General features: G+C 41.8%; 1 protein-coding gene across 5 annotated transcripts in view; it reads left to right on the top strand.

Annotated features, from left to right (window-relative positions):
- The window catches only part of LOC115109547 (inositol 1,4,5-trisphosphate receptor type 2-like), a 173,567-nt gene that overhangs the window by 59,414 nt on the left and 97,619 nt on the right, over nucleotides 1–16,534 (top strand). For all 5 annotated transcript variants that reach the window (XM_029634547.2, XM_029634546.2, XM_029634548.2 and 2 more), the window contains exons 25-34: nucleotides 1,838–2,003; nucleotides 2,096–2,263; nucleotides 2,402–2,491; nucleotides 4,268–4,393; nucleotides 4,668–4,790; nucleotides 6,532–6,732; nucleotides 7,129–7,380; nucleotides 7,780–7,905; nucleotides 15,971–16,099; nucleotides 16,307–16,427. In XM_029634547.2, the coding sequence (XP_029490407.2) occupies nucleotides 1,838–2,003; nucleotides 2,096–2,263; nucleotides 2,402–2,491; nucleotides 4,268–4,393; nucleotides 4,668–4,790; nucleotides 6,532–6,732; nucleotides 7,129–7,380; nucleotides 7,780–7,905; nucleotides 15,971–16,099; nucleotides 16,307–16,427 (1,502 nt within the window). The remainder of the gene's footprint in view (nucleotides 1–1,837; nucleotides 2,004–2,095; nucleotides 2,264–2,401; nucleotides 2,492–4,267; nucleotides 4,394–4,667; nucleotides 4,791–6,531; nucleotides 6,733–7,128; nucleotides 7,381–7,779; nucleotides 7,906–15,970; nucleotides 16,100–16,306; nucleotides 16,428–16,534) is intronic.

The following is a 16,534-nucleotide window of genomic DNA, read 5'->3' as shown; positions in this document are numbered from 1 at the left end:
TGGTAGGCCTGATCACTGACGGTGATGAGAATGCCTACAGGGAGAAGGTCAGAGATTTGGCCCGTGTGGTACCGGGACAACAATCTCTCCCTCAATGTCAGAAATACCAAGGAGCTGATCATGGACTACAAGAGAAAGAGGGGAGAGCACTTTCATCACACTCCCAGTGGGTCAGAAGTTTACATGCACTCAATTAGTATTTGGTAGCATTGCCTTTAAATTGTTTAACTTGGGTCAAATGTTTCAGGTAGCCTTCCACAAGCTTCCCACAATAAGTTGGGTGAATTCTGGCCCATTCCTGCTGACAGAGCTGGTGTAACTGAGTCAGGTTTGAAGGTCTCCTTGCTCGCACTTGCTTTTTCGGTTCTGCCCACAATTTTTCTGTAGGATTGAGATCAGGGCTTTGTGGTGGCCACTCCAATAACTTGACTTTGTTGTCCTTAAGCCATTTTGCCACAACTTTGGAAGTTTGCTTGCGGTCATTGTCCATTTGGAAGACCCATTTGTGACCAAGCTTTAACTTCCTGACTGATGTCTTGAGACATTGCTTCAATATATCCACAGAATTTTCCTTTCTCATGATGGCATCTATTTTGTGAAGTGCACCAGTCCCTCCTGCAGCAAAGCACCCCTACAACATGATGCTGCCACCCCGTGCTTCATGTTTGGGATGATGTTCTTCGACTTGCAGGCCTTCCCCTTTTTCCTCCAAACATAACGATGGTCATTCTGGCCAAACAGTTCTATTTGTGTTTCATCAGACCAGAGGACATTTCTCCATAAAGTACCTTCTTTGTCCCCGTGTGCAGTTGCAAACCGTAGTCTGGCTTTTTCATGGCGGTTTTGGAACAGTGGCTTCTTCCTTGCTGAGCGGCCTTTCAGGTTATGTCGATATAGGACTCATTTTATTGTGGATATAGATACTTTTGTACCTGTTTCCTCCAGCATCTTCACAAGGTCCTTTGCTGTTGTTCTGGGATTGATTTGCACTTTTCGCACCAAAGTACGTTCATCTCTCCGAACACGTCTACCTTCCTGAGCGGTATGATGGCTGCGTGGTCCCATGGTGTTTATACTTGCGTACTATTGTTTGTACAGATGACCGTGGTACCTTCAGGCATTTGGAAATTGCTCCCAATGATGAACCAGACTTGTGGAGGTCTACAATTTTTGGCAGATTTCTTTTGATTTTCCCATGTCAAGCAAAGAGGCACTGAGTTTGAAGGTAGGCCTTGAAATACATCCACAGGTACACCTCCAATTAACTCAAATTATGTCAATTAGCCTATCAGAAGCTTCTAAAGCCATGATATCATTTTCTGGAATTTTCCAAGCTGTTTAGAGGCACAGTCAACTTAGTGAATGTAAACTTCTGACCCACTGGAATTTTGATACAGTGAATTATAAGTGAAATAATCTGTCTGTAAACAATTGTTGTAAAAATTACTTGTGTCATGCACAAAGTAGATGTCCTAACCGACTTGCCAAAACTTTAGTTTGTTAACAAGAAACTTGTGGAGTGGTTGAAAAATGAGTTTTAATGACTCTAATCTAAATGTATGTGAACTTCCGACTTCAACTGTAGTAACCTTACCCTGCCTTCATGTAAATATATACCTCAATTACCTCATACCCCTGTTTTGTATTCACATTTTCTTTTTACTCTGCTTGATTGGGAAGGGCTCGTATGCAATTATTTCATGTTAAATCTATACCCGTTGTATTCGGCAAGTGAAAATTTAGATTTGATTTTAACCCTGTGTCTGGTGCTTCCAATTCAGTGCGTCGTGCCATGTCTAACAATTTTTCTCTCTAACCCTGCTTCTGGTGCTTCTAGTTCAGAGTGTAGTGCTGTGGAGCTGGATGACGAGGGAGGCAGGACCTTCCTGAGGGTACTGATCCATCTCATCATGCAGGACTACACCCCGCTGGTGTCCGGCTCGCTGCAGCTCATGTTCAAACACTTCAGCCAGAGAGCCGAGGTCCTACAGGCCTTCAAACAGGTAAAGGCACAGTTGGTGGTTCATGAGCGTGCGCCTGATCTGTTTTTATGTGTGTGTCTGATTTCACTGTGTGTTCCTGTGGTCTCCTGCAGGTGCAGTTGCTGGTTTCGGAGCAGGATGTGGAGAACTACAAGCAGATCAAGACTAACCTGGACCAGCTCAGGCTGGCGGTGGAGAAGTCTGAACTGTGGGTGGAGAAGAGTGGAGGCTACGGCAGTGAGGACATAGGAGACAGCCAGGTCAAGGAGCAGACCATGGAGGTACTACACTATACTTTACAGTATACTATTGTACCCCATCGTACAGTATAGTATGCCCCCTATAGGCCACACAGCACTTATGGCTAAGGGAGGGCTGAATCCTAACTTCCAAATATTTTTGTGTTGTGTGAATGACAGGAGGCGGGCATCCTGAGTCCAGTACAGGATGGGGATGTGAAGCCTCATATAGACAGCAACAAAGCTAACAACTACAACATCGTCAAAGAGGTGGGCTGCCATTCTGTCCCCTTATAGTGTGTGTGGTATTGGCAGCGTAATCAATTAGTCAGTGCAGTTTGAAAATACATCATGACCCTGGGGTTATTGGTGTCACACTAACAATTTACAGACCTCACATCACTGGCCAATGTGTGGCCAACATGAGCTGGACTTGCCTGCCTTGTAACCTGCCTTGCCTTTCTTAAATGCTCCTGAGGGGATACAATAACATTGAATTGAATGAGCTTCAGTAACATTAAATTAAAGCAGCTGAAAAAGTGTAGTTTAGACTTATTGCTATGTAGCCATTAAATGCATGTACAGTGCATTCGGAAAGTATTCAGACCCCTTGACTTTTTCCACATTATGTTACGTTACAGCCTTATTCTAAAATGGATCTACACACAATACCTCATAATGGCAAAGGGAAAAACATTTACATAAGTATTCAGACCCTTTGCTATGAGACTCATTTGAGCTCAGGTGCATCCTGTTTCCATTTGATTATCCTTGAGATGTTTCTTCTACTTGATTGGACATGATTTGGAAAGACACACACCAGTCTATATCAGGTCCCACAGTTGACAGTGCATGTCTGCGCAAAAACCAAGCCATGAGGTCGAAGGAATTGTCCATAGAGCTCCGAGACAGGATTGTGTCGATACACAGATCTGGGAAAGGGTACCAAAAATGTCTGCAGTATATGGTCCTTCCAGAACACAGTGGCCTCCATTATTCTTAAATGGAAGAAGTTTGGAACCACCAAGACTCCGAGAACTGGCCGCCCGGCCAAACTGGGCAACCGGTTGAGGAGGGCATTGGATCAGGGAGTTCCTCTAGAGTTCCTCTGTGGAGATGGTTGTCCTTCTGGAAGGTTCTCCCATCTCTGCAGCACTCCACCAATCAGGCCTTTATGGTAGAGTGGCCAGACAGAAGCCACTCCTTAGTAAAAGGCACCTAAAGGACTCTGACTATGAGAAACAAAATTCTCTGGTCTGATGAAACCAACATTGAACTCTTTGGCCTGAATGCCAAGTGTCACTTCTGGGGGAAACATGGAACCATCAATACGGTGAGGCATGGTGGTGGCAGAATCATGCTGTGGTGATGTTTTTCAGCTGTAGGGACTGGGAGTCTAGTCAGGATCGAGGTAAAGATGAACAGAGAAAAGTACAGAGAGATCCTTGACGAAAACGTGTTCAGAGTGTTCAGGACCACAGACTGGGGGAAAGGTTCACCTTCCAGCAGGACAACAACCCTAAGCACACAGCCAAGACAATGCAGGAGTGGCTTCGGGACAAGTCTCTGAATGTCCTTAAGTTGCCCAGCCAGAGCCCGGACTTGAACCCGATCGAACATCTCCGGAGAAACCTGAAAGAAGCTGTGCAGTGACGCTTCCCATCCAACCTGACAGCTTGAGAGGATATGCAGAGAAGAATGGGAGAAACTCCCCAAATACAGGTGTGCCAAGTTTGTAGCATCATACCAAAGAAGACTTGAGGCTGTAATCGCTGCTAAAGGTGCTTCAACAAAGTATTGAGTAAAGGGTCTGAATACTTATGCAAATGTGATATTTCATTTGTATTTTTTATGAGCAAACATTTCTAAAAAAAATACTTTTTGCTTTGTCGTTATGGGGTATTGTTTGTAGATTGATGAGAGGGGGGGACAATTTAATCCATTTTAGAATAAGGCAGTAACGTAATTAAGTGGAAAAAGTGGTCTGAATACTTTCTGAATGTGCTGTATGTGTTTGTCTGATCTGTGTGTATGTGTGGTCTGTAGATCCTGCTGCGGCTCAGTAAGCTGTGTTACCCCAGTAAGAAGAGTTGTGTGCAGCAGCAGAGGCTGCTGAAGAACATGGGGGCTCACTCTGTGGTGCTGGACCTGCTCCAGATACCTTATGAGAAGGTGAGCACGTCATCACATTTACAGATTTCAGTCATTACAGTAAGTGTCAAACCCACATAGGTGCCCAGTCCATTTGGGCTTAAAATAAATGCTTCAGATGAGGCCCCTCAAAGCCTTACATGGATGTTGTCATGCTCAATAACCAGACCGTACCTGGATAAAACTTGACTAGATATATAAACGCTGCCCTGGTAGCTTTGTTGGACCATCTGTATGGATTGATTTTGTGGTGATGCAATTGTGAAAGCGTGTTGTGACTCCTGTCTGTCCCCAGAGTGATGAGAAGATGAATGAGATCATGACACTGGCCCATGTATTCCTGCAGTACTTCTGTAGAGGCAACAGCCAGAACCAGGCTCTGCTCCACAAATACCTCAACCTGTTCCTTACACCAGGGGTACGCTAACACAAACATGCATGCACGCATTCATTCATGCCCACTGTGCTTGCACACACACACTCACACACTGTATGCATGTATGGACACACACTCAAACGCATACACGGGACATACAGTACCAGTCAAAAGTTTGGACACACCTACTCATTTGAGGGTTTTTCTTTATTTAGACTATTTTATACATTGTATAATAATAGTGAAGACATCAAAACGATGACATAATACATATGGAATCATGTAGTAAACAAAAATTGTTAAACAAATGAAAATATATTTTATATTTGAGATTCTTCAAAGGAGCCACCCTTTGCCTTGATGACAGCTTTGCACACTCTTGGTATTCTCTCAACCAGCTTCGAGGTAGTCACCTGGAATGCATTTCAATTAACAGGCGTGCCTTTTTAACTTTCCTTCTGAATGCTTTTGAGCCAATCAGTTGTGTTGTGACAAGGTAGGGGTGGTATACAGAAGATAGACCTACTTGGTAAAAAAAACAAGTCCATATTATTGCAAGAAACAGCTCAAATAAGCAAAGAGAAATGACATTCCATCATTACATTAAGACATAAAGGTCAGTCAATGTGAAAAATGTCAAGAACTTTGAAAGTTTCTTCATGTGCAGTCGCCAAAACCATCAAACGCTATGATGAAACTGGCTCTCATGAGGACCGCCACAGGAAAGGAAGACTCAGAGTTACCTCTGTTGCAGAGGATAAGTTCATTAGAGTTACCAGCCTCAAAAATTGCAGCCCAAATAAATGCTTCACAGAGTTGACACATCTCAACATCAACTGTTCAGAGGCAACTGCATGAATCAGGCCTTCATGGTTGAATTGCTGCAAAGAAACCACTAATAAAGGACACCGGTAAGAAGAAGACGCTTGCTTGGGACATTAGACCGGTGGATTTTTTATTTTTTTTGTCTGATGAGTCAAATTTGAGATGTTTGGTTCCAACAGCTGTGTCTTTGTGAGATGTGGAGTAGGTGAACAGATGATCTCCGCATGTGTGGTTCCCACCGTGAAGCATGGAGTAGGAGGTGTGATGGTGTGGGGGTGCTTTCCTGGTGACACTTTCTGTGATTTATTTAGAATTTCAAGGCAAACTTATCCAGCATGGCTACCACAGCATTCTGCAGCGACACGCCATCTCATCTGGTTTGGGCTTAGTCCCACTATCATTTGTTTTTCAAAAGGACAATGACACAACACACCTACAGGCTATTTGACCAAGAAGGAGAGTGATGGAGTGCTGCATCAGATGACCTGGCCTCCACAATCACCTCACCTCAACCCAATCAAGATGGCTTGGGATGAGTTGGAGGGCAGAGTGAAGGAAAAGCATCCAACAAGTGCTCAACATATGTGGTAACTCTTTCAAGACTGAAAAGCATTCCAGGTGAAGTTGGTTGAGAGAATGCCAAGACTGTGCAAAGCTGTCAAGGCAAAGGGTGGCTTTTTGAAGAATATAAAATATATTTTAATTTGTTTCACACTTTTTTGGTTACTACATTATTCCATATGTGTTATTTCATACTTTAGATGTCTTCACTATTAATGTAGAAAATAGTTCAAATAAAGAAAAACCCTTGAATGAGTAGGTGTCCAAACTTTTGACTGGTACTGTACATGTTTGTTCACTTCTTACTAATTTTCAACTCAGTAAATGCATTCTATTACTGGATATCCATATGTCAATGAATGTGAATTCACTGTGCACATCTTCTCCCTCTCTCCAGCTCCTGGAGGCTGAGACCATGCGCCACATCTTCATGAACAACTTCCACCTGTGCAACGAGATCAGCGACCGCGTGGTCCACCATTTTGTCCACTGCATCGAGACGCACGGCCGACACGTCCAGTACCTCAAGTTCCTCCTGACCATCGTCAAGGCCGACGGGAAGTACGTGAAAAAGTGCCAGGACAAGGTCATGACCGAGGTGGGCGAGGGATGATGATGCTATCTTTATAAGGCTGTGGAGACTCCACAATAGCATGGTTTCCACTACCACTATCTCCAAACTAGCCAGGGCTTGCTAGAGATGTTTGAAACACGAGAGACTTCAAATGTGACTACTTTTAGAGAATACCTTGTGGATGAATTTATTTATTTGCCCATAGACGTTGGTTGGAATCTTGGTTGAGGGCGTTACAGGAAGTCATTGCATGTTAAGTCTCAGTTTAGTTTAACTGGAATAATTAACCAATACCACGCTTTGTCTTGCTCATTTTAATATCATATTGAATTATCAATATTGGTTATCCCCACTAGTGATAAGGTATTCCCTGTCTAACCTCCACTCGTCTGTCTGATTTTCTGTCCATCCCACCCCCAGCTGGTGAACGGTGGCGAGGACGTGCTGGTGTTCTACAACGACCGCTCCTCCTTCCCGGTGCTGTTCCAGATGATGTGCTGCGAGATGGAGCGTAGGGACGAGGGCGGCGCCCTGGCCTACCACAACACTCTGGTAGAGCTCCTCGCTGTCTGCACCGAGGGCAAGAACGTATACACCGAGCTGAAATGTAACTCCCTGCTGCCCCTCGACGACATTGTCAAAGTGGTCACCCACGAAGACTGCATCCCTGAGGTACAGGGGAAGGGGTGGGGTCATATTGAGAGGCTTTGTCATTTGGTGCTGGGGTGTGATTCAGTAGTGTGTGATTTTCTACCCTTGTATTCAACTTCATCTGCACTAATCTGAGGATACAGAGGATAGGTAAGAGTGGCATGACGCTTGGTATATGCGTACTGTGAATTGGAGTTAATCTGTTCAGCTGTTTTGCATCAGTGCAGATGAGGGAAAGTAAAGCAAGATAATATTCCATTATAGACAATTGGCATGCATCCATTGTTTGCATACAGATGCATAACATTTGATTCCAGAACAGCCAGCTTTGATATAGCCTAGCGTTCATTCACCTCAGTGTAATCTTTCACACCTTCCAATCATCTGAATGCATGGTTTCTATTGGCCTTCCCTCCCCAGGTGAAGACGGCTTACGTGAACTTTGTAAACCACTGCTACGTGGACACTGAGGTGGAGATGAAGGAGATCTACACCAGCCACCACATCTGGAAGCTTTTTGAGAACTTCCTGGTGGACATGGCACGGGTAACGTCCTCACTAAGGTCCTCCTCATAGCACTACCCCCCTCAGAATAGCCTCGTGGCATGGACTTTATAAGGTGGCGTAAGCGTTTTCCTGGCACCTACTACTACCATCTCCACCATACCCCATTCAAAGGCACTTAACTTCTTGCGTCGAGCCATCCCGGATCCGGTATCGTGACTACAGCCTCAAGCTCATTACCATAACGCAACGTTAACTATTCATGAAAAACACCAAATGAAAGCAATATGCTAGCTCTCATGCTTAGCCTTTTGTTAACAACACTGTCATCTCAGATTTTTAAAAAATATGCTTCTCTACCATAGCAAACTAGCATTTAGCGTTAGCATTTAGCGTTAGCATTAGCAGACAACATTTTCACAAAAACCAGCAAAAACATTCAATAAATCATTTACCTTTGAAGACCTTCGGATGTTTTCAATGAGGAGACTCTCAGTTAGATAGCAAATGTTCAGTTTTTCCTGAAAGATTTTTTGGGCTGGAGAAATCGGTCCGTTTGGTGCGTCACGTTTGGCTACCAAGAAAAAACGAAAATTCAGTTATCCAAACGCCAAACTTTTTTCCAAATTAACTCCATAATATCGACTGAAACATGGCAAACGTTGTTTAGAACCAATCCTCAAGGTGTTTTTCACATATCTCTTCAATGATGTATCGTTACTGGAAGTATGAGTCTCCTTCTGTATCGCATGGTAAAATAATTGCCACTGGGAATTACGCACCAAATTAGACAAAGGACACCGGACGGCCCCCTGGCAAATGTAGTCTCTTATGGCCATTCTTCCAATGATATGCCTACAAATACGTCACAATGCTGCAGACATCTTGGACGAACGGCAGAGAGCTTAGGCTCGTTCATGGCACATTCACAGCCATATAAGGAGACAATGGAAAACAGAGCCTCAAAAATTCTGCTCATTTCCTGTTTGAAGTTTCATCTTGGTTTCGCCTGTAAAATCAGTTCTGGGGCACTCACACATAATATCTTTGCAGTTTTGAAAATGTCAGTGTTTTCTTTCCAAAGCTGGCAATTATATGCATAGTCGAGCATCTTTTCGTGACAAAATATTGCGCTTAAAACGGGCACGTTTTTTTATCCAATAATGACTTAGCGCCCCCATAGGTTGAAGAGGTTAAATATTTTGTTTTGTCCATTTATCCTCTGAATGGCACAACATACTGTAGACAATTCACTGTAGACAAGTTGTCTCGAGGCTTAAAAATCCTTCTTTAACTTGTCTTCTCCCCTTCATCTACAGTGATTTGAAGTAGATTTAACAAGTGACATCAATAAGGTATTTTTAGCTTTCACCTGTATTCACCTGGTTAGTCTGTGTCATGGTAACAGCAGCTGTCCTTTAATGTTTTGTAGACTCAGTGTAAGTGAATTCAACATGGTGGGTACCTTCAGGGAATGGGCCTTTCCCCAGTCCAGTTCAGTGTAGATGAGGGAAAGGAGATGTTCTTTAGACTATTGAGATATACACCAGGCTAAAAATGGAAATCACCCAAAAAGAAATGTTAGACAGTTGTAAAAATCTTCACCCAGAGAAAAGCACCAGGGATCGATGGCTTTCTTATCGTTTTATTTGATATTCTGGGACAAAGTACCGCCCTTATTTACTCAAATGACAACACACGTCACTCAATTTAGGGATTCCGAGTTCCATGTATTGAACTGTTATTTCAGTTATATTAAAACCAGAAAAATCTGGAGAGTCCCCTGCAGATATTACAAACCCATAAATGTAATAAATTACAACAATAAAATAGCAAAACTCCTAAGCAACAGAATGGCAAAAGTCTTACCAGACTTGATAAATATCAATCAAACAGGGTTCATTTAACATGGAAACTTAGAAACAAATACAAGAACATGTTTCAGTATAATACAATATGTTAAAAACTAGATGCAGATTTATCCTTATACCATGGCATTGTTGAATACTTGTTTCTGATTGGCTTGAAGGGCATTCTAGAGTGTGCATTATTTCTCTTTATAAACTGGGTTGGTTTGAGCCCTGAATGCTGATTGGCTGACAGCTGTGGCATATCAGACTGTATACCACGGGTATGACAAAATATGTATTTTTACTGCTCGGAGTACATTGGTAACCAGTTTATAATAGCAATAAGGCCCCTCGGGTGTTTGTGATATATGGCCATATACCACACCCCCTCAGGCCTTATTGCTTAAATAACACATGGTATATTTGCACGGTAGAATTCAATGGCTATAGTTCATTCTTATATGTTTATGCTGCTTTTGAAAGCAAAAGTCAAAATTTAAAACATTATGGCATTGTTGATTTCGATTTTCATAATGGCAAGCCTAGTACTGATGGTTTGGTTAGGTAAAACTATCAAGTCTGTTTGTTTGGTTACCGTGGCAACTACTGTAGCTGTCTAGTAAACTTGCTAGCTACTTCAGTGGATGTTGAACACATTTCTACCAGGGCTCTCGCTAGTGTGCTGTGGAACACACCTTCCACCTCGTTCATTGTTGATGCCAAAAAGGCTTTTGACCGTCTTGAATGACCTTTGCTATTCAAAACTTTAAAATTCATTAAACTTTCCAGCTGAAATAATACATATTATATAAATGTCCTAAAGCAAAAATATACACAAATACATTATCAGGGATGTCCTCTCTCCCCCCTCCTGAACCGCTTGTAGAAATAATTAGACAGGACCCAAACGTAACAGTTATCATTATTGGTCAACTAAACTTATTTGCAGATCTCTTTTATATACCTAACTAAGATGTAAAAGTCAATGCCCCCTTGTTAAAAATATTTTCGGAGTACTCTAAAATCTCAGGATATTAAAATAGCGTGGAAAAAACTGAAATGATGGCAATATGAAACAGAATAACTCATGATCTACATCAATCCTTTAAGTCAGGGTTCACCAACTGGCGGCCAGCGTGCCAATTCTGCCAACCAGCAATATTATTTGGCCCCCCAAATTAATTATGAATATTTAAAATAATATATATATTTGGACACACCTACTCATTCAAGGTTTTTCTTTTTACTATTTTCTACATTGTAGAATAATAGTGAAGACATTAAAACTATGAAATAACACATTGAATCATGTAGTAATCAAAAAAGTGTTAATCAAATGAAAATATATTTTAGATTTCAGATTCTTCAAAGTAGCCACCCTTTGCCTTGATGACAGCTTTGCACACTCTTGGCATTCTCTTAACCAGCTTCATCTGGAATGCTTTTCCAACCATCTTGAGTTCCCACATATGCTGAGCACTTGTTGGCTGCTTTTCCTTCACTCTGCGGTCCAACTCATCCCAAACCATCCCAATTGGGTTAAGGTCGGGTGATTGTGGAGGCCAGGTCATGTGGAGGCCAGGTCTGATGCAGTACTCCATCACTCTCCTTCTTGGTCAAATAGATCGTCTGCAAATATAAAATATATTTTGATTTGTTAAACACTTTTTTGGTTACTACATGACTCCATATGTACTATTTCATAGTTTTGATGTTTTCACTATTATTCTACTATTTTGAAAATAATAGTCTAAATAAATAAATAACCTCGGAATGAGTAGGTGTATCCACATTTTTGACTGGTACTGCATATAATTAAACATCTCGGACCCGATTCTCTCTCCTAAGAATGAAGTTACCCTCCCTTAATAATGCAAAAGTTACATTTGAACTTAATTCATGAGGAGAGAGAATGCAGGACACGGTCAACTATTAAAGCAGGCAGCAAACCATTTTGTGGTGGTGAAACGTAAAACGGCAACCGCACCGCAATCAATCGGAGGTCAACACCACCTGGTGCTGAAAAAATATGTACCTTGTTATGCAAGTGTTGCAGAGCAAGAGATGGAGAACATACACCAGTCGAGTAATTCATTTCAACAATAATCTTAATTTGACTTTACAAAAAGCAAGAGGGCTTAATTGGAGAATATTTCTTCAGAGCCTAGGCCTATATCAAATAACTTGGCCTTCCTCAGCCAGTTATAAGGCTTAACAGTATCTTTTACAATAAATGATTTGTGGCCAGATAGAAGTGGGATGTTTGTAGTTGTTAGGCCTACTTACTATTGTGACTGGCCAAAAATGTAGCATCCTACATAAAACAATTTTCAAGAAATAAAGGTGGTGTCTGAATGTCTGTATTGGGATGGTCCACTCCTTTAACGACAGGACAAACAGAAAATACTGTCAGCTTGAGACCTAAATATCCATGCATAAGCACTCACAATAATGTTAATACTTACTAAATATAGTCAGATAGACCAGTAAGTGACTTACTCAATGGGAAAAGTTACATTTCCCCTCGGACACGACCTTGTGGATGTCGCGTGACATTGGTGTGATTTTGATGCGCAGGCAGTCCTCGATTGACTTATGTGGAAGCCGGTTCCTGTCATGAGTCTATATTGCATTCATAGAGGAAAATGAGGACTTGCAGTTGTAAGTCTTTCCAAAATGCACACAAGAATTCAGCATCCCTGATGTGCTGAAGTGCAGTAGCCTTCCAGATGACAAGTTCAAATCAAACAACTCAAGCTTCCTAGTAAAGGCCTCAAGTTTTTCCACCATATCCACAGCTGTTTTCCCTCGTCCTTGAAACTGGAGATTTATCCAGTATAAGTGACAGAATATGTCAGCCAAAAAAGCTGTGTGTGTAGATTGCAGTTAACACTTCAATGTTTTGGCGTCAGGCCTCTGTCTGGGGAATGAAGGCCACTTTGAAAGTTCCATGCTTAGATTCAAAAATACTTTGGAGATGTAATTATTTGTAAACAGAAACATTTTCATTGCTAATTAAACACACTGGCTTGGCATTGGAAAAACGATGGTAAGATGAACACATCTCTGTACATTCTTCGATTTTAATAATCCACCTTTTTATACTTTTTTAGGGCGACATTTTCTCTTGCTATCAAGCTAATTGTTCTGAACGAATGTTGATGTTAAAAAGTAGTGTAGGCTACAGTAGACTACATAGACCTGTTTTTCCCCACCAATCAACACACAGAGAAATATACCAAATGTTGTTTAATGGGGGACTGTTCGGCCCACCTTTTCCTCTGGTCCACGATTAGCTCCTTTTTCTTGCTCACATTGAGGGAGAGGTTGTTGTCCTGGCACCACACTGCCAGTTCTCTCACCTCCTCCCTATAGGCTGTCTCACCGTTGTCGGTGATCACTGTTGTGTCGTCAGCAAACTTAATGATGGTGTTGGAGTCATGTTTGGCAACGCAGTCGTGGGTGAACAGGGAGTACAGGAGGGGACTAAGTACACACCCCTGAGGGGCCCAAGTGTTGAGGATCAGTGTGGCAGACGTTTTGTTGCCTACCCTTACCACTTGGGGTCAGCCCGTCAGGAAGTCCAGGATCCAGTTGCAGAAGGAGGTGTTTAGTCCCAGGGTCTTTAGCTTAGTGATGAGCTTCATGTGCATTATGGTGTGGAACACTGAGCTGTAGTCAATGAACAGCATTATCACATAGTTATTAATTTTGTCCAGGTGGGAAAGGGCAGTGTGATTGAGATTGTGTAATCTATGGATCTGTTGGGTCGGTATGCGAATTGGAGTGGGTCTAGGATATCCGGGAGGATGCTGTTGATGTGAGCCGACCAGCCTTTCAAAGCACTTCATGGCTATCGACGTGAATGCTACTGGGCGGTAATCATTTAGACAGGTTACCTTCGCTTCCTTGGACACAGGGACTATGGTGGTCTGCTTGAAACATGTTGGTATTACAGACTCAGACAGGGTGAGGATGAGTGTCAGTGAAGACACTTGCCAGTTGGTCCGCGCATGCTTTGAGTACTCGTCCTGGTAGTCCATCTGGCCCCGCGGCTTTGTGAATGTTGACCTGTTTAAAGGTCTTGCTCACATGGACTACGGAGAGCGTTATCACACAGTCATCCATAACAGCTGGTGCTCTTGTGCATGCTTCAGTATTGCTTGTCTCGAAGCGAGCGTAAAAGGCATTTAGCTTGTCTGGTAGGCTCGCGTACCTGGGCAGCCCTGCCACATCTGACGAGCATCAGAGCTGGTGTAGTAGGGTTCAATCTTAATCCTGTATTGATGCTTGCCTGTTTGATGTTTTGTCTTCCAGTTCGTGGTGAGTAATCGCTGTTCTGTTGTCCAGAAGTCATTTTCGGTCATAAGAAAGACTGTAGCAGCAACATTTTTTACAAAATAAGTTTAAAAAATAAGTACGCAAAAAACAACAAAATAGCACAATTGGTTAGGAGCATGTAAAACGTCAGCCATCCTCTTCGGCGCCATCTTTATGGAGACATGGTGATTTTATGAGCGTAATCATATATATATTATGTAATTGTCACTGGATTTATTATGAAGCCTACTAATTGGATGTGTTAAACATGTTGTTCAATTTGTAGTGTTGGCCAATTATTTGTGCTAATATTATATACTAATTATGTTCTGCCCCACCGACTATTAGCTCAATAAAAATTTGGCCTGATACTGAACCTAGTTGACAAACCCTGCTTTAAGTGGACCACAAAAAAATATGAAATACTTAGGATGCTTAATAAGTGATAACAAATAACTTTATCCCATTACTCAACAACATGAAAGCAGATCTAATTAAATGAAACAATCTCCCCATAAGCCTTACAGGTAGAATTACCCCACCGAAGACGTTCTTAAAAAAAGTGTATAAGACAAATAAAACTCCTAAAGCAAAGTTTTAATCTGAGGGTGGTTTTAACCTTCCAGATTTGGAATTGTATCAACTCGCCACCCAAGGCTTTTACTTGCGATGTATAGTTAAATGCAGTAAAGAGGAACAATGGGTACATAATGAAGAGGTGCATGCTACATAATGAAGAGGTGCATGCTACATAATGAAGAGGTGCATGCTACATAATGAAGAGGTGCATGCTACATAATGAAGAGGTGCAATCTTTTCACGTGTCTGTTTTCAAAGGATGGAGCAAAGAACATTAACAACTTCATAATTAAGAACATTAGAACAATATGGAAGAAAATTAAACGGATTCTTCAAGAACCAATATCACTCCATAAAAACACACCCCTATGGAACAGTCTTTTCAGAATTCACAGATAAATTGGCCCACAAACTAAAGGCATAGAAACCGAAAATGACGTGGGTAATAGGAAATAAAATAATTTCCTTGACCCGAATTAGAAAGCAATGACCAATGTAGATATTTTCAAATATAAAAGTTTTATATCACAAAATGTTGACCTGAAAGCTTTTTGACATCGGAGCGATGTTGAGAGAATCCCATTTAAGTCGGAAGAAGATAGTTAGTCATATGATAGGTAAGATGTATACAAAACCTTGCAGAGAGCCTGTCCAATCTATTGGAACCAAGACTTAAAAATAACTGATATTGACAAACGATGGAGGGAGTGTTGGAACATAATGAACAAAATTACAAATACCGAAAATGTAAGCTTAATCCTGTATAAAGTAATGTATAGATTTTATTATACAAGAGACCAATTTCACACATTCTACAGCACAATGGCAGTCATGTCTTAAGTGTAAAACTAACAATGACTCAGGAATTCATTCCTTCTTGGAGTACTATAAATTCCAAAAATTATGGGCAGCGTTAAAAAGCTGTCTAATAAGATTTACAATGCAAGTTTACTTTTAATCCGTCTTCCTGAATATTTCGAGACATTGGATGTGCGGTAGGCTAGCTAAGACAATGGAAGAATCAAATGCGTTATTTAAATATGGGGGAAAAATCTGCCTACAGACAAAAACATACAATTTTACGTCATATGGGGCAAAGTCTTACAAGCAGTAGAAACAACATTGTGGATACTGTGGGAACGTGTGTCTGAGCAATTGTCATGTCGTTAATGTTTGTGGATATGTAGAGTATGTATGTTTGTAAGTATGTATGTTAAGTTGTCTTGTTTTTGTCTATGTATGTTTTTGTTTGTCATATAAAATATTACAACTAAAAAATGAGAGATACCCTAGGTCAGTCTCTTCCCCCCTCACTCCTGAGTGACAGACAAACATTCCCCTCTCCTCTATGGTTTTAGGTGTGCAACAGCACCACGGACCGTAACCATGCCAACATTCCCCTGGAGAGGTACGTGACGGAGACGGTGATGGCCATCGTCAAGGGCTTCTTTAGCTCCCAGTTCCCTGTCAACAACTCCAACCTGCAGGTATTCCTGGGAGAGAGGTTAACCTTGTACATGGGTATTTAAATACCTTCCTCAGGCCATTCGTGTTTCAATTCAGTCAGTTCAGGCACTTGAGGCAAATGCTTATCCATCTGGTAGGTGCTGGCACAACATTTTTGAGTGCCATTGAAGTGTTTGTTTGTTTGGAGTGTTTTAGTGACTGTTTATCCTCCCTCTCTTCTGTGTCAGACCCACCAGCCCATCTTCATCCAGCTGCTCCAGTCCTCCTTCAGGATCTATAACTGCACCTGGATCAGCTCGGCCCAGAAGAACAACATCGAGGGCTGCATCAAAACACTGTCTGACGTGGGTGAGTCTCACAGCCTTATGATTGCACTTTGACAGGCCTTGACTAAGGTTTGTAGACTGGAAACGTCAATGATTTCTATAATGACAGGGAGACATTGCAAGTATTTA

The sequence above is a fragment of the Oncorhynchus nerka genome, linkage group LG25, assembly GCF_034236695.1.
Source record: "Oncorhynchus nerka isolate Pitt River linkage group LG25, Oner_Uvic_2.0, whole genome shotgun sequence".
NCBI classification, from domain to species: Eukaryota; Metazoa; Chordata; class Actinopteri; order Salmoniformes; family Salmonidae; genus Oncorhynchus; species Oncorhynchus nerka.
The sequence above is the reverse complement of the archived record's forward strand: the minus strand, read 5'-3'. Positions and strand labels throughout refer to the sequence as shown.